At 43.1% G+C, this 19,185-nt stretch overlaps 2 protein-coding genes and 1 long non-coding RNA gene across 6 annotated transcripts in view; 1 reads left to right on the top strand and 2 right to left on the bottom strand.

The window, feature by feature from the left end:
• The window catches only part of LOC146681980 (NACHT, LRR and PYD domains-containing protein 12-like), a 427,057-nt gene that overhangs the window by 31,410 nt on the left and 376,462 nt on the right, over nt 1–19,185 (bottom strand). The window lies entirely within an intron of this gene.
• Nucleotides 13,803–16,324, top strand: LOC146682000 (uncharacterized). Of its 3 annotated transcripts, XR_014918004.1 has the most exons (4): nt 13,803–13,917; nt 13,998–14,407; nt 14,498–14,533; nt 16,173–16,324. It is a non-coding gene; the product is annotated as an uncharacterized LOC146682000 (long non-coding RNA). The 3 variants fall into 3 exon arrangements; XR_014918003.1 differs by lacking the exon at nt 14,498–14,533; XR_014918002.1 differs by lacking the exon at nt 16,173–16,324 and having other exon boundaries at nt 14,498–14,660.
• On the bottom strand, nt 17,356–19,136 carry LOC146681999 (uncharacterized). The gene is made up of 6 exons (XM_085447396.1): nt 18,943–19,136; nt 18,750–18,821; nt 18,532–18,650; nt 18,388–18,448; nt 18,203–18,297; nt 17,356–17,767 (listed from the first exon to the last, which is right to left on the bottom strand). Exons 1-6 carry the CDS (start codon nt 18,976–18,978, stop codon nt 17,356–17,358), a joined length of 795 nt encoding a protein of 264 aa, XP_085303522.1. The 5' UTR covers nt 18,979–19,136.

Here is a 19,185-nt window from a genome sequence, read left to right as displayed (position 1 = left end):
GCTCAAGATGACTTTATGTCATCCATGAGGGAAGCATTTGACATATGTTTCACATATTATAGCCCAACAAGTTACTTATAGCAGTTTAAATACGAGCAATCACTTTTTGGCAAATACCAGAAATCACTTTTTGGCAGACAATCACTTTTTGGCACAACACCGGTGTCTAGCAGGTTTTATATTTTAGAAAGTTTAGTATTTAGTATTTATTTATTTATTGTCATTGTCAAGAACAATGAAATTGCGTTTGGGGCTTCCATACAACCCAAAAAAAAAAGAAGAAAATAATAAATACCCCTTAAAACCCAAGTGTACATATTTAACCCAGTGTGACTCCAATGCAATAAGACAATCCTTAGCAATAATGTTCGTAGAAATTCAGACAAAGACCTGAGAAACATGACAAAATACAACAATGCAACCCATTCAATATTATTGTACTGTGAGATATGATATCAGATATGATAGTTATCTATTTAAGAAAGAGGGGGGGGGGGGGGCAGGAGGGGGAAGAGAATAAAGATATGATGCACCAATGCAGACCAGTTCATTGCTATTAAGAAGTTGGATATGGTTATTGTCCGTGAGAGGGGGGCAGAGAGTTCAGGAGCCTCACAGCCTGTGGATACAGGCTGTTGGCCAGTCTGGATGTTCTGGCCTGTATAGACCTGTACCTTCTCCCTGAGGGCAGCAGATGGAAAAGGTGGCGCGCAGGGTGATGTTGGTCCCGCAGGATACTGTGCACCCTCCTCAGACAGCGAGTGGGGAAGATATTACTGATCTCTGGCAGACTTGTTCCAATAATTCTGCCAGCTTCTTTCACCACCCGCTGGAGTGCTTGCTGATCGGCCTTGGTGCAGCTGGGGAACCACACTAGAAATCCATACGTCAGAACGCTGCTGATGGCACAGTTGTAGAAGTTCAACATCAGAGATCTGGGAATGTGTGCGCTCCGCAGTCTCCTCAGGTAGTAGAGGCGCTGTTGGGCCTTCCGTACAACTGAGGTGATATGGTTGCCCCAGGACAGGTCCTCGGTCACAGTTACCCCCAAGAATTTAAAACTGCTCACCCTCTCCACCGCCTCACTGCCAATGAAGAGAGGCAGATGGTTGTTATGACCCCTCTTCCGGAAATCTACAATGATCTCCTTGGTCTTTTTGGTGTTTAAGACCAAGTTATTGTCGTGGCACCATGACTCTAGTTGTTGCACCTCTGTCCTATAGTTTGTCTCATCATTGTTGGATATAAGTCCGAGCACTGTAGTGTCATCGGCAAACTTAACAATGAGATTGGACGCGCAGGAGGAAATACAGTCATGGGTGAAGAGAGTGTATAGCAGAGGGCTCAGAACACACCCCTGAGGGGCACCGGTGTTGACCACAAGGGTGGAAGAGGTGTTCTTACCCACTCTGACACTCTGTCTACGGTTAGTGAGGAAGTCCACAATCCAGTTGCACAGAGAGGAGTTAAGTCCCAGTTGGTGGAGTTTGGGACGGAGTTTGTATGGCCGGATGGTATTAAAAGCCGAGCTGTAGTCTACAAAGAGGAGCCGTGCATAGGTGTTCCTGTGTTCCAAGTGCTTCAGTAATGTGTGCAGCACTGTGGCGATCGCATCCTCGGTTGACCGGTTCTCCCTGTATGCAAACTGGTGCGAGTCCAGGGATGGTGGAAAAGCAGCTCTGATGTGTTTAATGACCAGTCTCTCCAGGCATTTGGCGGGAATGGGGGTGAGTGCCACAGGTCTGAAATCGTTCAGACATGTGACATTTGACTGTTTTGGGATGGGAACGATGGTTGCTGCTTTGAAACAGGATGGTACCAGTGAACAGGACAACGAGGTGTTATATATAGAGGTGAAGACGTCCGCCAGGTCCGCAGCACAGTCTTTTAGCACCCGGCCCAGCACTCCATCCGGCCCGGCCGCCTTCCTGGTGTTAATGCTCCGGAACACACGCCTCAGCTCATGAGTGCTCAGGACCGGAGCAGGGTCGGTTGAGGGGAGAGGGGACAGGACAGGGTCGGTGTTCTCCCTGTCAAAACGGGCATAAAAGAGATTTAGATCCTCAGCCAGAGTAGAACTGTCGGCTGAGGGTGATGGTGTTCTTCTTTTGTAGTCCGTGATAGCCCTGATGCCCTCCCAGACCTGCCTTGGGTTTGTGTTGTTCTCAAACCTGGCCTCGATACGCCTCCTATGCTGCTGCTTGGCAGTCTTGATGCCTCTTCTCAGGTTGGCCCTGGCAGCACTGTATGCCTCCTGGTCCCCGGATTTGAAAGCGTTGTTCCTTGTTCGAATAAGTTGTTGAACTCCGTGTGTCATCCAGGGTGGATTATTAGGGAACACACGGAATCGTTTCCAAGTTGTTACATTGTCCACACAGAAACAGATGTAGTCCAAGACAGTGGAGGTGTAACTGTCCAATGCGACACGATTGTCAGTGTCCTGCACCTTGAATACATCCCAGTCTGTGCAGTGGAAACAGTCCTGAAGCATCGGAATAGCGTCCTGCGGCCATGTTCTCACGGTTTTGGTTGTAATCCCAGTGCTCTTGATCTTTTGTGTGTATATTGGGTGTAGCAGAAGGGAGAGATGGTCTGACAGACCCAGGTGGGGATAAGCCTGGGCTCTGTACGCATTCGCCATGTTGGTGTACACCTGGTCCAACGTTCTATCTCCTCTGGTAGCACACTTCACATTACGGTGGAAATTGTGAAGTACAGATTTCAGGTCCGCGTGGTTAAAATCCCCAGCCGCAATAAAGACACTGTCCGGGTGTGCTACCAGGCTGTTATTGATGCTGCTGCTCAATTGTGCTAACGCTAGCTTAGCATTAGCATCTGGTGGAATGTAAACAGCGCAGATGTAAACGGCAGAAAATTCCCGAGGGAGATAGAATGGACGGCACTTTAACACCAACAGTTCTACCTCTGTACTGCACAGTTTTTCCGTTACCGTGACGTTCGTGCACCAAAGGTTGTTAATATAGATGCACAGCCCCCCGCCAGTCTTCTTACCCGAGTCCGCAGACCTGTCGGCTCGATAGGCGGTGCGGCCTGCTAGATCGATAGCCGCATCGGGAATGGCGCTGTCCAGCCAGGTTTCAGTGAAAATCATGCACGAACAGTTATTAAAAGTCCGTCGAGTGGCGATCTGCAGTCGTATTTCATCCAGTTTGTAACGGATTGAACGGGCGTTGGAGAGGAATATGATCGGGAGTGGTGGTTTAAACGGACTAGTCTTTAGCCGTGCCCACAGGCCTCCCCGCTTGCCTCTCTTCTGCCTCCGCTCGCAACGTCTCCTCCTGCGGCTTGCTGTTGCGGGTAGCCCCGGGGGTTGCTTAACGATCTCCGGGGGGATGAGATACTCGGATGTTAGTTGAAGATCTCCACGGCTTAGTTGTAGTAGATCATCTCTGTTGTATTGAAGTAACCCCAGACTGTGTGAAATAATACACAGTACCACCAAAAGTGCAAAAGTGTAGGAGCTCCGGGCCGCTGCGTCTGTGCGCGCCGCCATCTTAAAATGCCACTAAGACAAAGGCACTTACACTATTGGTCCTTCTATTAAGCTCAGCTTAATAGAAGTAGTGTGGTTGTGAGTTTTGCATAAACAAATTTGTGCAAACCTCAATGAAGTGAAGCAACATTATAAAGAAGAGTGAGCCTAAATGACTCCCCAATGATGTGAGAGACTGATAGTCATACAGAAAACAATGACTTTGAGCTGTTGCTGCTAAACGTGCTTCTACAAGCAACTGAATCTTGGAGTGTACTTTGGTTTGTCTGCTCATAAATTGGTGGTTCATGATGATAAATGAACTTCTGAACTGGTTTAACATCAGTGCAGTGGCTGGTCCATTCCTTGATGTATATGTCAACGTTCAAAATGAGCCATTTAAATCAGCTGTGTTGGATCAAGGACACATCTAAACCCTGCAGGACAGCGGCCCCGAGGCCTGGAGTTCCCACCCTCAGTGCAGTGGAAATAGTCTCGTGCCAGTCTTGGTGCTGCCTTTGAGTCTATATTGCCGAACACTGTGCGCACACATTTTTTTCCTTCCTAAACAAACACACATTTGTAAAGGAAAATTTAAATTGAACTCACAGTTGGCGGTTAATCGTTATATAGTTTAGATGTACACCGAGAGACGCATTTAGTGGGACTTTTACACCGCCACAGATTTTCTTCTTCTTTTTTGTTACATTATTGACATATACTAGATATTTTAACCTAAGCAGCAACAATCATGTCTCTGGTACAGGCACTTTCCACCATGCAGGTTAAGCTAAAATGTGACTTGAAACAAATTCTGGGTTTCCGTTCCATAAAGGTTCATTTCATCTGGTAAGTTAGCCCCTGAGGTAACAGTCTATGTGAACATAACATACTCACTGACTCACACTCAACTTGACTGATAGTGATTTCCTGAATTAGGCAAAGCGCACAGAGGAAATTCATTTGCATATGTTTGTTTTCACAATCACTGAAATCCAAGTTAGGCATGTTTCCCTTTGTTGTTGTTGTTCTTGACACGAGTGCTTCAGTTATTTTCTCATCAGTATGTTAGGACAGAAAGGATTTTGTTGTGGATTTATGATCATCTCACGTGTGTCCATCTTTCAAACTCTTAGATTGTGTAGACATTAATGCAGCTGTCAGACTGTAGGCCAGTTTCTTTGCACTGTAAGCATTGATTGGATGCTACTGTAGCAATCAGTGCTTACACAAAACGTCCCTGCGTAAACCCTCAGACACACAACAAACAGATCAATAGTATCTGAAATTCAGAGTACGGATCTTTTTACACATTTCTCACAGAAAATCACCTAAATCGCTTTCGTGTGAGATGCACATCATGTTTGCCTCATAAAGACTTGCCCTGTATGTATTCATTTCTTTTGACTTTCACGTGGAATTGTCACCTAATATAACAGGTCCATCAGTAAATGGTGTCTATCTTCAGTTTCTGTCTCCTAGACTTTGTCCCTGTCAGGTTACAGCTGAATAGATAGTCATATCATGCAGAGACTGCATCGTACTATAATGCTCGTATGATCGCGTTTGTCATAAGTGGACTGGTCTTGTTGAAACTTTGCATAAACCTTGCCCAGTAAACTGTGAGTGCTAACATTTCTATGGCATATGCAAATACTTTAGACAAATCCCACAGTTGTCTATATTTGTATATTTGACAGTTTAATGAAGCATTTAGAAATCAAAGGTCAGATTAAAATGCTGGATCACAATAGAATGTGATATCACACAATACAATATTTTTAATATCACACACAGCATGAAAGTTTGCTAGTGTATATTATAAAAATATTACAGTATGTTGGTATAACTTTATCCCCTCCTAGTTTTTAAGATACAAATTTTGGCCCACACTGATTTGTGATCATATTCCTCTGTCCACTAAATGAAGATGGAGGCTCTGCTCTTTATTTCTGTGTTTCTCTGGAGAATCCTGGTAACATGATGGCTTTCTGTCTCTAAACACACACGAGCTTAACTCCGAATGAACATGATCAGAGTTCATTGAACCAACTCTGATCAGTCTTTTCTAAGGGTTTCAAGCCTTTCTTGTTCAAGCCTCTCTTTGTTGTTGCTACAGTTATGTGTAATTATTAATAGTATTGCAGATGTTAGCCTCTGCCTGCAGTGTTGATGTGGGTAAAGGCTTTAACCATGGATTAGCGGCAGGTCCCAGCTTGTAAATTGTGGAGCATTAATGCTGTGGATCAGGGAAATTATTTTACTGCTATTGGTAAATAATCATCATTATTACTATTACATTAATAATATAATCTGCAGCATTGATATTGTATTCAGAGGTTTAAACAGTGTGTGTCTTTCAGAAAGACTAAGTTGCAGAGAGTTTGCAGAAGTGAAAGCAGAGTCTAAGTTATTCTGAGGAGCAGGGTAGACGAGGCTATTTGAATTACTAGGTTATTCAAATTGTCTGTTATACTTTTATATTCTTTTATTAAGCTCTTAGTAGAGGTTCTTAATTAAAACATTTATTCAACATAGTACATATAGTTTCAGTTAGGTTATTACACATAAGGATGAGCCTCTGGTCTGGTAAAAGGTCAGAAGTGCAACGGGTGAATTGAGAGAGCATTTGAGGACGACATAGACACACACACACTCAGTTAGAGAGAATCATTTATAGGTGGAAGTTTAATCATGTTTTGCTGGGGTTGCAAAAAGAGCAGTTTGTCGCAGAACTGCTGCTGAGGTGTCAAGATGACAAGCGAGCATCCGGCAGTGACAGGATGTACCTGCCATGAAGATAGAAGACAACGTTCTTTTAAACCGTGTTAAAAGTCATTGTGGTTTTGATTTGACGTATATATATATTCTGTATGTGACGTATGAAGGGGCGTCATTAATTCAAACCCTGAATCTGTGTATGCTTTGATTAAGTCGAAGATCAATCCCTGTCTGCGTACAGAGTGGTCTTCCCACGCGTGTATTCATTAAAATCAATTGTTTGACCAAGATCTTCTGGACCTGGTTGTTTGTACTCTCCTTCCTCAATTATGTGAACCTTAACAATGCCCACTCCAGCTCCTATAACCAAATATAAACAGTTGGGATGAGAGTTAGCTCAAGCCACTACAACAGCCAGCAAGAATGATCTGTTCATGCTAGCATTAACAGTGCCTATACACATAGCGACACACAGGGGAGGGGCCTAACTAATAACCAAGATGACTACAGGCTTGGAGGTGCTAAAAGTCAGATATACCAGGAGCAGTTTGGGCTTTAGAACAAATTTTGTGTAATTATAACAATATGTAATTTAGGACCTGGTTACATATGATGCTGCTGATTTTTTAAATCTAATTTTTACGTTGCATTAATTTCTTTTTGTCAGACAGGGAATCAAACAAGTTCTGTTTTCTCGAATGAATCCCACTGTTATTTGTTTGTCCTACCAACAGGGATGTTTACATGGTATTCATGACTGCTGCACCTGATGACTTTCACAGCTTGAGGACTGCAAACATTTCCCAACAAGACATGAGTGGTGGGGTGATCGTTGGTATTCCTGATCAGGTGAGGATCTGTTCCCATCAAACCACCAAAACCAGTTGTTCAGGATGTTTACAGGATGAAGAATCCCCAGTTATTCTTTGTGGTTGGAATGTGCCTACATGTGGCTGTGTGGGATTCTGGCTTACTTTAGGGTCGGAGCAGTTGGTATGTGGAGCAAATACTGACACAGTCAGAGTGGGCAAACCAGCAATAGGCTTGTTGTCATACCTGGAAGTCTGAAAGCTCCCGATGCTGGATGGTCTTTCTAGTTTTTAATGACAGGTCGTCTAACAAAGCTTCCATGAGGTGCTATAATGGAGACTGTCCTTTTCAAGGAGTTTCTCATGTCTTATCCTACTTTTTTATTTTTTTAATTAACAGGAGTGAGAATTTGAAATCCTCTATATTGACATGATTACATTTCTTCTATTAAATGAGAAGTACATTTTGAACACAGTATAGTGAACACAATATCCAAGAAGCTAAATCTGGTGAAATGGTTTCTTTAGCTGTCAGCTTGAAAGGCTGATTGGGGTATTTTTGTCACCTTGCATGCGGGTGGCATGGACACCCGACTTTTGTGTGCATTTATCAAAAAGCTTGGATGATTTTGAAGATCAGTGGCATTCAACTCATGATCAGCATTCAAGTTTTCTTAAAATCTTGTAACATGATAACTAGAAAGAAGACAGCTAGGATTTTCAAACTGATCCATAGATAGATCTACTATGAAGCTGAGGGACAGCACTGCTTAAAAGATCCTTTTTAAATGACTCCAGCTGTCTGATTTAATGAGACCACGTGTGCTCAAGTTTCCTGCTCTGACTCGGCCTCAGAATGTCTAGAGGCAGAAATCAAGCACAGTCAAAGGAAATAAGCGTATCAGTGGGCATGTGCTCAGCACGCAGAGTGGGAGTGACTAAAGGTGCCACTGCAGAGCATCGCAGTTGTTTCGTGTGATTAAGTTGTGTGTTTATGAACCTGTGAGTGTTAGTCCTTTTGGCAGGATGACTCGCATGAAGCTGTTATAATTGTTTGTGCATGTTAAAGTTATGCCTCAGTTCTTTGATACCATGTTGGTAGGATTATTTGGCACTAAGTTAATAGCAGTGGCTGTAATCTCCCGCAGTCATTACATCCAGCGGTATTACAAATAAAGGACTTTTCTATTGTTTAGTTTAACTGTGGCTAGCTTGCCATGTCCGTGCCTTATGATTGGCAGTTTGTATGACGTGCTATTTAGGCAATATATGAGCTATAGTGACCCCTTGTGGATATTGTGAGATATTGCTGTGTTGAGTACATTATGTTTTCAATTGTTTTTCTAGTTATTTGTGACTCTACTAATGATAAAATTGCCTGTTTCTGTTTCCAGAAAACCATTGCTCATAGTCCCACATACTATACAATGATAAGTTCAAGTATGGCTGTACCTAATTTGGATTAAGCCTGGCAAGCACTTTGATGTAAACATTTCTTCTGTGGAACTTAAAGACAGTTAACCCAACTCCTGGACTGCTGCAGTCTTCCTGACAGAAAGCTTAGGCCAGGCTTGTATGCCCAGTATATATATTCTATAACGTGTGTAACTACTTCGTTTAGTTGTTTTTGTTTGGATTTAGTTTAGTTGTTTTTCTTTTCAGTGTATTTCAGTGTCAGTAATTTGTGTAGTGCTCACTCACATTTTCAACTGGAAAAGACCTGCAATAGAAACGTATTTAGGAGCAAACAAGTGAATGAAAAGTTTGACATCATTAAGGCCAAACAGCACCTAGTTTTCAACAAAAACACATAACATAAGAGCAGCAGTGACGATGCAGCTGACACACATGAACCCATTTAAACTGGTCCCAGTGTTTTTAGCCTAACTTGAGTCTTGAACCATTGGGGCAAATGAAAAATTCCAGCAGTTCTTGAAAGCAGCAACTCTGTGCTTTTTTTGTGATGTTAGGGACATTATGGTAACTCGAGCCAGAACACCATCCAAATCTTGGTAAATAACACATGAAAGAACAAAAGAAACAAACATGGTAAAAAGAAGCCAAACGTGTGATAACATTGTTCCATCACGCTCACTCACTATTCTCTCAACCTTTGCCTTCACGGGGCTGCTGCAACAATGTACCTGGGATTACCGTAATGATGCAAATATTAATGAAAAGTGCAGAGTTGCTGCTCTCAGGAATCATTGGACTTCTTTTAATTGAGGAAATGGATCAGGAGTTACGGTAGTTACAGATGTTTAATACAACCCTAGAAAAGAGCTTTCTGTAGTGCTGTGTGATACGGAAAGATTTTTTATGTATCCGATACAAGTAAATACAGGGCTGATATGATCTCTACTTTTTAATGTGGATGATGCATCATCAAAATGCCAAATTGTTTACATTTTCATGACCTTTACGTTGTTTTTTAGGGGGCTTCATCCTAATGATTATTAATGAGTTAAAACCGAGGACAGAAATAATAAAAGGATTTAGTTTGTAGCCCATAGTTTAAAAACAGTAATCACACATTATCCCTTTCTTTAACAGCAACACAAAAGGATCATTATATTCCATTAAATCTGAGCCATATTATATTCAGTATATTTATTTTAATTTCAGTAAATGTTTTTATTTAAATGACATGTTTCAGTGAGATAAATGTGTTATTTCAAGGTCGTTGCATCATTTTTACTTTTTGAGTTGGCTAAAATAAGAATTAGCCAGTTGCACTTTAAAGTAATATAACCAACATATCGCCACAGTTATCTACCTGGATATTCTTCAGAGCATGCTTTCTTGCATGTGACAACAAGAGACCTCTCGGTTGTCTGGTGGAGCATTTAGCGCCTCGCTACATGTTTCCAAATCGGCATTTCTTCTCAGTGAAAGCTGTCCTAGAGAAGTAAAGCAAGTTTGTAAGTTTCTCTCTCAATGTTTGTAACGCATTCCCACGTTAAGCTTAACAACCGATATATGGAGCGACTGCCGCGTCTCCTCTCCCCCTCCCTCTCCTGCTGCTACTTCAATCATGAAACTAATCAATGATCAGCTGATCGCAAGTTCCGTCTCTCTTGTTTGTTTCCCACTTTGCGCCAGAAAGAGGAAACCAGCAGATAAACCACAGCAGCACGTTTAAGCTTGATAAGCTGTTGTTAGAATTTATTTAATATTACTTTAATGCCTAATGCTATAAGTAGCTGACAGCTGGTAACTGTGCAGGGGCGGGTCTAGCAAAGTTTTGCCAGGGGGCCAGCTGGGGCATTAACAGGGAAAAGGGGGGCACAAAGAAATACTTTTCTTTCTTATTCTCGTTTAAAATGTCTCGCTTTTAATAAATAATTATCTGAATCTTACAACCAAAGTTTTTATCTAACGTAAAATGTATAGAAATCTAATATTGTATATAGTAACTATTAAGTCTAATATATACCCTAGTAAGTTATAGTACTTTTTCCTTTGGGAAGATACCATCTGTGCAGTCTGCAGTTCTGTTGAAGAAAGATGTTGAATCTATTTAATTGTTGTTGAAAAATAATTGATTTCTGTGCATTTTTTTTAAATACATGCATTAAATTAAAGTCGATTATGTCGATTAAGCATCACGAGGCAGAGGGTGGGCGATGGTTCCCTTTAGTTTTTTTTTTGCTGGGAGTTTGCAACCCTATTAGTTAGGTTGTTTAATATTTCTGCTAAGTACTCTTTAAAATACCAGAATAGGGAGTGATAGGTTTTGTATTGTTGATTGTCATTTATGCTTAGAAATATTTACTTATATATGCTTAGAAGTATATAATCATTTGTAGATTGAAAGAATGTCTCATTCTAGGAGGTCTGTAACAACTCTGTGTAGCATGAAGAGGGGGGTGAGTTCACTCCCCTACAGAGGAGAGGTCGTATCTTCTTTTGCTGATTTATGGTATAGCAAACACACGTATATCTGTTTAAGTATAAGAGCCTTTTGTTAGATGGACCCAGACTTCTGGCACCAGCTTTGGGGAGTCTTCACAGGGTCACATCTTGACCTCACACAAGTCACACACACACACACACACACACACACAGGCAAGGTACTCTTTGTGTGTATGTAGACGTCATATGTTAATGAACCTATGCATATTCATGTAACCTCAATAAAAGAACAGTGGTACGGGAGGACGGACGAGAGTGACTGGGGTCAAGCGAAGGAATGGCGCTTTGTCCGGTCATTTCTCCCGTGCACGAGAAACATGAAGTCTTTGCCTACTTGTGTCTTGCTTTGCAGTGTAATTATATTGTCTTCAACGTTCCAGCGGATGGGTTCAAGCTACAAACCTATCAACAGAGATGCACATCACCTAATATGCTTAATTGGTAGTAGGCTTTTGAGCCTATACAGCTTGGAAGACAGCATGCATGAAGAGGATGATGTGGACAAAATACTCATTTGCCTAATAATTCTGCACTCCCTGTATGTGTGTGCGTGTCCAGGGTTCAGCTGAGACAGTGTCCTTCGCCCTGCCAGGCTAAGTAAACAGTCTTCCAGCCAACCCAGGTGGCCTTGCATGGAATAGGAAGGAACAGACTCAACACAGTCGTTATCAGGGTGTTTTTGTTCGGCTCCAGCCTTGAGCCCACAGCTGGCGCCGAGAGGGTCTCCGCATAAGTGATGGTGCTTTTTACTTTAGTGCGAACAGCTCATATGAATTTCAAAGCAGTTCTACAGTCCAACACTGGTCTCTCAATCTCCCGTTGGAGAGCCGCGAGCTTCGCCATACTTGCGTTCTGTGATGTTGTCATTCTTGTGCTCAAGGAGCCGATTCTGAGAACTCACGGCAGTGTGCCTCCCCGAGATGTCATCCAATTTGCGCCCAGAGATGTTATTCTGAGCGAGCCCTTCCGAGATGTATCCAGTCTGCAGTCAGAGATCTTATTCTGAGTATCCACAGCAGCCGTAGCCTCTCCAAGATCTTATCCGTGCTGACTCAATGAGCCCATTTTGAGAAACTCACGCCTCTCCCATCGTTCCAATCCCAGCGGGCAGCCTTGTGGGGTTTTGAACAGCCGGTTCCGCTTTCTCAAGCCAGCTCCGATCAGCCAGAACCCTGTTACCATGGTTCCGAATAGGTAGATATCTTCAGCACGCAGACTCACCCGAGCCCAAACTTCTCGTTGAGAAATTGCATTTAGGGACTAGTTTTCAACAGGACAATGACACCAAACACACCTCCAGGCTGTGTACTAGAAGAAGTATACTAGATGGCGGCGCGCACAGACGCAGCGGCTCTATGCTCTCCACTTGGGTGCCTTTCTTTTTTGTTTCTCCACTTTTTCTTCTTCTTTTGTTTTCCTTATTGTGAAGCCAAATTTTCCTACAACCATCTGGAATTATGCAAGATCGGATATAACAGCCAGATCCCCATTACCAGTGATTATCAGAGGGTGCACAACATCCCCCCGGAGATAGCGAGAACATCGGGTGCTCCGTGGATTGTTATCGGCTCTGCCAAGAAACGCAGGCGGTGGAAGGAACGCAAACAAAAGCGGGGATGCCTGTCGGGCCTGCTGGCCAGGCTAAAGAAGCAGCCTTTCAAACCACCGCTCCCGAGCATCTTTCTGACCAGCGCACGGTCGGTCGTCAACAAAATAGACGAACTGAACCTACTTCTCGCCGCACAGCCAATCGTCCGTGACTGCTGTGTCCTGGTCGTCACGGAGACATGGCTCACTCCGCGAGGCTCCTGCCTACGACAGCCGCAACGCTCCGACAATCCATCAAGCGGTGGTAGCTTAGCAAAGTCGTACTGAAACATCTGACAGATTTTCGAGTGCCGTGCACATAAAATCGTTTCGAGGTCAGTAAACACAACCAGAGTTCATACATAAGGCACACGGGGTTATAAGGGGCTCTGTCGACTTTCAGAAAAATCAAAGGATTGATTTTAAGTGCGCCGTATTTTCCAAACAACACGGTAATAACGACGGCCCGCTAGCATGCTCTACCAAAAATAGTGCTTTGTTGTGTATCTGACGGACAAAAGCTAAACCAGTTCCACACCACTGAAGCTGCAGCATTTTTACAAACCAGTTCTGGTTCATCCGTTTCATTTAGCGATCCACTTTCGCTCTTCTCATTCTGCGTCATCATCCAATTCCACCTGTGATCTTGTGTCACCATTGCTCTCTGAGCTTTGTGTTGCTTCTTCTGTCACCTGACAAATAGGACATACATGACAATAAGAATAAAATGTGGAGCTGCTTCAGTGTGTCTGTCACTTTGTGCAGATCTTGACTCATCAGTAATGTTTGTAGGCTGAGTGCATTTTTAAAACAAGTTGTGCAAACTGCACTACAAGGTGGAATATTTGCAAAATCATAACTATGACCTATGAATACGTCAGTGCCATTAAGATGAAATTCTTGTGTCACCAACATTTTAACGTTAGGCATATAATTCTAACAGCCTCTGTAAACTAATATCCTGGCTGCTCGAGGCTGCTGTTTTCTCTGACAGCTTCACTTAGATTAGAATTAGAAACGCTGCTCTGAGACTGAGAGAACTAACAGTGCTGCATGTTGTGCTGTTAGTTTCCAAAACACGTTATTCATGGTTACATACAGTTTTAGACTGATGTGGGCCAAAGCCTAGCATAGCCTGCAACGTTATTGTGACGGACACATTTTATGTGTCAGACCCAGGACCCTGAGCAGTTATGGACTAATATTATAATGTATGTATTTTGTATTGCTGTCCCTCGTTCTCCCTGCTTGTAGACGTGTGTGTGTGTGTGTGTGTGTGTGTGGGGCCCTGGCAGGTGATTGGCCACACCTGCAGCTGATCAGGCCTGTCGGAGGAGCTATTTGAGAGTGTGGTGGAGCTCTCTCCGACGCTGGATCATTGCGTGGCTTCACGTCAGTCTCTCGACCAGTTCCTAGTTTGAGTCTGCTGCATTATTGTGTGTCTGACGGCTTCCTCTCTCTTATGTCCCCAGGAGTTACGGGGAGACGAGAGGACAGCGAGCACGGGGTGCTCATCACGGAGAAGCGGAGACAGGAGCACTAGCACTGGGAAGAGGACACGTCACGGGAGTCGGGAGAGCACGGGATTTATTGTCATGTCTGTCCATCGCTGTAAATAAACGCACTGCTTGTACATAGAGCACCGCGCCTGTGTCCTCCTTCCCTACACCCCCACGGTCTGCCAGCCAGACCGTGACATTATGAGTGAACTTGGCTTTAAGTGACTTACAGGTTTCTCTGAAAAATACTTTCTTATATCCAGGTTCTTCCTCTTTGCTGCCGTCCTCCTCTCCTCCTGGGAGCGCAGGCTTGCCGCTGCTAAAACTCAACAGAGCTCCCTGAAAGGTTCAGCCAATCACATTGGCCATATTTGTCACATGAGGTAGGACTCCAGTACAGGACGTAATTTAACTCTTTCGGCACCGCTGGGTGAATGAGACGTTGACAGATTTTTTTTTCTTCTTTCTATCAGGTTTGCTTTTCTTTACTCGAAGAGATCAAATTATTGGTGAGGACAATTCAATAATCGCTGGATATTGGTGGGGACATGTCCCCTCCGTCCATGCCAAATCGACGCCCTTGCCCGAATCGATTCAATCCATGATTCGATTCGATTCGATTTGGGGAAATTTTGCCTCAGACAGTCAGCAATATTATAATTTAGATCATACCCCCCCCCCCCCCACACACACACACACACACAGCCTTATGGGTACAGTAGTCTCCCGCTACACCTCCTTTTAGCTAAAGACATACTTCACAATGACTCACTCAGCTCACAAGAACAGGAATGCAGAGCATTATCAAACGTTAAAATGATACACATCTCTCACTTGTTCACTTACATTTAAACGAAACACATAATTGTAAACATCTCTAACAGCCTAAGCCAGCTTTGAATAGGGCCTGAATGGATAACTTCAGAGAATTACACATCCAATCTTACACGAGGGCTCACCGCTCGACCAGATCTGGTAACAGTCCCTGTTGGTGTGAGGTGGCTCCTATTTCTCCTTAGAAAACCTGTCTGTCTCTACCACATAAGATCTGGGAGCACTGGCAGGTCCAACTACTGCTCCAGTGGTTCCTTCAGTAGTAATCCACACCTTCTGTCCTGACTCTATGTCTGCGGTTGTAGTGTTTTGCCTGCTCACGCCTCCCCTCCTCATCCTTCTCGCGAAAAGCCTGTAGGTCGGGCCACTTTGGCACCAGCTTCGCAGCAGCTTGTGGCAGAGAGGTACGCAGGTGTCTCCCCATGAGCAACTGTGCCGGTGAGAGCCCATGTTCCAGTGGGGTGGCCCTGCACGCTAGCAGTGCTCTGCTGTAGTCACAGTCCTCTCAAGTCTTTAATGGTACGATCAGCGCGTTCTGCCTCCCCGTTGGCTTGGGGGTACCTGGGGCTGCTCGTTTCATGTGTGATCTGGTACTCTTTAGCAAAGTGCTTGAACTGTTCTGATGAAACTTGCGGCCTGTTGTCCGATACCACAGTCTCGGCAACTGCATGTCTTGCAAAGGCCTCTTTTATAGCATTAATAGTGACCTCTGCTGTTGTGTCTCTCAGTTCAGCAAGTACCAACGACCAGATTTGGTGTGTGGTAGTAACAGGCAAATGAACTTTTGTTTTTTAATGATTTGAATATATATGAATGCTTGTGCATAAATACACAAACAATACACATATGCTTTCATGCTTTCAATTGTGTCATTTACGTGATCTAGGTCAGCGGTCTCCAACCTTTTTTGCACCACCGACCGGTTTATGCCCAACAATATTTTCACGGACCGGCCTTTAAGGTGTCGCGGATAAATACAACAACATAAAACTAGTACCGGTACCGAAAAAGAAGATTTATTCATAACACACGTGAAAAGACCCAGGAAAACCGAGTTAATGATAAAAACGATAACAAAATAACGCTGAAAAGCGATAAAAACCCTGAAAACCAGACATTTCACACCTGAGCCTCAACTCTCGCGGCCCGGTACCAAACGACTCACAGACCGGTACCAGTCCGAGGCCCGGGGGTTGGGGACCGCTGTTCTAGGTAGCTCTGTTTTGGAAGTTCAGTTCAAGCTAGAAATGTGCTTTGGAGTTTGTACGTGTTTTGTCTCTAGGGGCCACCACATATATTTCTATTTACATTCAGGTGACAGCAATCCATGGATGGTTTCGACATGCAAGAGGATATTTTCCCCGGTGCCCAGCGGGAGAAGACACTGCTTGCGATGTCGATGAGGTCCTGTGGCCAGACCCCAACAGACGGCGGGATCCATGAGCCCACGTATGCACAATTGTCATGATTTTTTGTGTGTACAGTATAGTGTTTTTTCTATTATTGTATTATGTTTGTGTTTTGCTTTATCTGAATTCATGGTGCTGCAGTGGACAATATTGAGTAGGCCTATTTGCTTTTTTTGGTTGTTTGTGTCTCCTGAAAATGTGCCTTCAGAATAAACAATGACAATGAAAGACTGCAGTGTTTTATATGAAGTAGACTAGTGTGTCCCCCTGATCTGATCTGCATGTGATGCAAGTATGTGTCATTTTGTCAACAGAGTTACATCTTGACAGAGGAATGTTAGGTTTTGACAGCAGAGTTTCAGTTTGGCACAGATGTGAATGGTATATTTTGATGTGTCATGTTTACTTGTGTTTAGAGTTTTGGCACAATGAGCGACGTTTTGCAAAATGTGTTCAAGCAACGGGCAAAAACTGTAACATGTTTTTCACCAAAGATTTCAGCAATTATAAAAATTCAACTCAAGCTATTCAGCTATTAGCATTCACACTGCATTTTCTACAGGAAGTACATTTTATATACCAGTTTCAGTTCAAAGTGCATTAAAAATAATAAATAATTATTAAAAATAATACCATCAATATGTTACTGCACTACACTTACTGGACTTGTGGAAGTATTTTGAGAACCATAAGAGATTCTTACAAATGTTTGAAAGAAAAAAAATCTTTAACATAGCTGGAGACTCGTGTAGAAATATGAATGAGTTTATAAAGTTTCTGTCATGGTGTGCTGTGACAGGCAGGTAGTAGGACCCAAACACAGGACTCTTACGTGGAATGAAACTTGAATCGGCAGCTTTTATTGCTGGAAACTCAGGTGGACTCAAGAAACTACAAACTAAGAAACAAGAACTAGGAAAACAAATCAGGAACTATGAACAAGAATCAAGTAAAGAACACGGAGGAGAAAAAACACCCAGCCCACTGAAAACTAAAGAAACCCCCAAAAACATGAAGAACAATCATTAAGGAACATATTTACATATTTAGAGTTACTGCAACACCAACACTGGGTCACAGCTTCAGTGTCAGTCGGTGACTTTTGGTCTGCAACAGCAGCAGAACAGACTTCTCAGTCTTTTGAAGAAGCCCTTTTTCTTCTTCTTGCTAGGAAATTTCTGTCTAATCTCCGTCAGGATGCTGTCGACCAGATCGTCTCGGATAGAGCGGGTGAAGACGGCCTGTGTTTCCATCGCCGTGAGGCTCTTGGAGACACGATCTAAAGTGGCCTTGGTGACACTGGTGGAGAGGATACTTAGACTCTGGGAGGCCATGTTTAGGAGGGGACGAGGAGGAAGCTCCCAGAAGCCCTGGAGAACGCGGGGAACTACCTCGACCACTACCTCCTGCGCGGTGAGCAGTTTGCTGTTAGGCTGTTCCTGCTGCTTCTTTTTCAGGATTTCAACGTAATCCTTCACCGCGCTGAGGAGTTTAGGTGCTCTGTAGAAAAACATGATAAGAGTTATCTGTTAAACATATTCAAAGCATCATTTAAATATTGAAACACTGTAGCTGGACTGTTAACCCTGTAACCACCTTTGTATCATACATGAGTTTCTGAGACCTCGATCTCATCAACATGATCAATACTTGCTATAATTTCTAAATGTTGTGGACAAAACTCTTTTTTAGTCTAAAGTTAACATTGTCGTTAACAAAAAGTTGCCAAAAACACCCAGTGTATCAAATGTGATACAAAAAATAAATACACAATAAAAGTAAATCATACACAACATGACATAGCAAAGAACTCATGTGTGGCTTTTGTTTAAAGGGTTGATAAACATCTCAGTTCCAAAGAATCTGAATTTTCTGGCTGTTTTTTGATGGGTTGGGTCTTACAGGGTTAATAACTGTATGTTACATGTGACTCACTGAAATTTAGGAGGTACGGCCTCTGGGAACTGAAGAAGCAACCTGGCTTCAAATTCAACGTCCCTCATTTTATTGCTGACGTTCACCGCCCACACCTGAAACAGAAAACACATTTACAGTGCGCTTATGTGTAAAGGTTATGTGCACGTAATGAAAAAAAAGTCTTGTGGGTTTTCTCGTCTTACCAGCCTTAGAAGAGGTTTGGCTTCCTCTTCGTCAAAATCCTCTAACTCAAACTCCCACAGCCTTCAAAAGAAAGCAAAGCAGAGGTTTTCTCTCAGCACTTACACGTCATCACAAACAGACTTTCAGGTGTGACAGTAACTCACTGCTCTCTGAGCGTCTCCCTGCTCTTCTCCACCAAAAGATCTCTCAGATCTTCAGCAGTGAGGTTCGGTGGAATTAGATCTTCCTGCTGAAGTCTGAGAAACTCCGTCATTATCGCAACCTAAAAGTAAAGGAGACATTTAATCACCACCACTCTCAGGTCCTCAGAAATGACCTGATATTTTCTGTCAGCTTTGGTTTGCATGAATCTGGGTCTAACCTGAGCCTTGTAGCCCGGAAGATACCAGCAGATCTTTACAGCTGTTTCATAAATCGGTGTGTTGAACAACACCTGTCAAAGAAATAGCAATTTAGTCATTGTTACTTAAAATGATTCTCAGTTTGTCAACTTTTAAAACGACATCAAATTCTTCAAATTACTGAAATGCAGTAAAAGCAAAAGCGTCACATACCCTGATAGGCTTATAGATTCCTTGACTCTTTTCCATTTAAACGTGTTCAAATCAAAGTCAGGAAGAAAAACGTCAACTGCTCTCCAACGATGGCGTACGGGGGATCTGGACCTGAAAATGCTCTCAGCTCGGTGGTCTCGCACAGATGAGCTCTTTTGACAGTCTGATGTTTATTTATGAATGCAGAATTTCTTGAGCAGTCACCATGGAAACTTGATGCAGCTTCATGTTGTTAAATTAAAA

The sequence above is a fragment of the Copadichromis virginalis genome, linkage group LG23, assembly GCF_057382275.1.
Source record: "Copadichromis virginalis isolate Kocher_CV1m ecotype Utaka linkage group LG23, C_Virginalis_male_GT1.1, whole genome shotgun sequence".
Lineage (NCBI taxonomy): Eukaryota > Metazoa > Chordata > Actinopteri > Cichliformes > Cichlidae > Copadichromis > Copadichromis virginalis.
This window is presented reverse-complemented; position numbering and strand designations above follow the sequence as displayed.

What these genes read in the sequence shown, in the direction of transcription:
- LOC146681999 (XM_085447396.1), bottom strand. Translation starts at nt 18,978, where the DNA reads ATGGAAAAGAGTCAAGGAATCTATAAGCCTATCAGG. An exon ending in TTCCGGGCTACAAGGCTCAG is followed by an intron (nt 18,651 to 18,749) that starts GTTAGACCCAGA and finishes CTTTACTTTTAG; the next exon opens with GTTGCGATAATGACGGAGTT. An exon ending in GCCGTACCTCCTAAATTTCA is followed by an intron (nt 17,768 to 18,202) that starts GTGAGTCACATG and finishes GTTTTTCTACAG; the next exon opens with AGCACCTAAACTCCTCAGCG.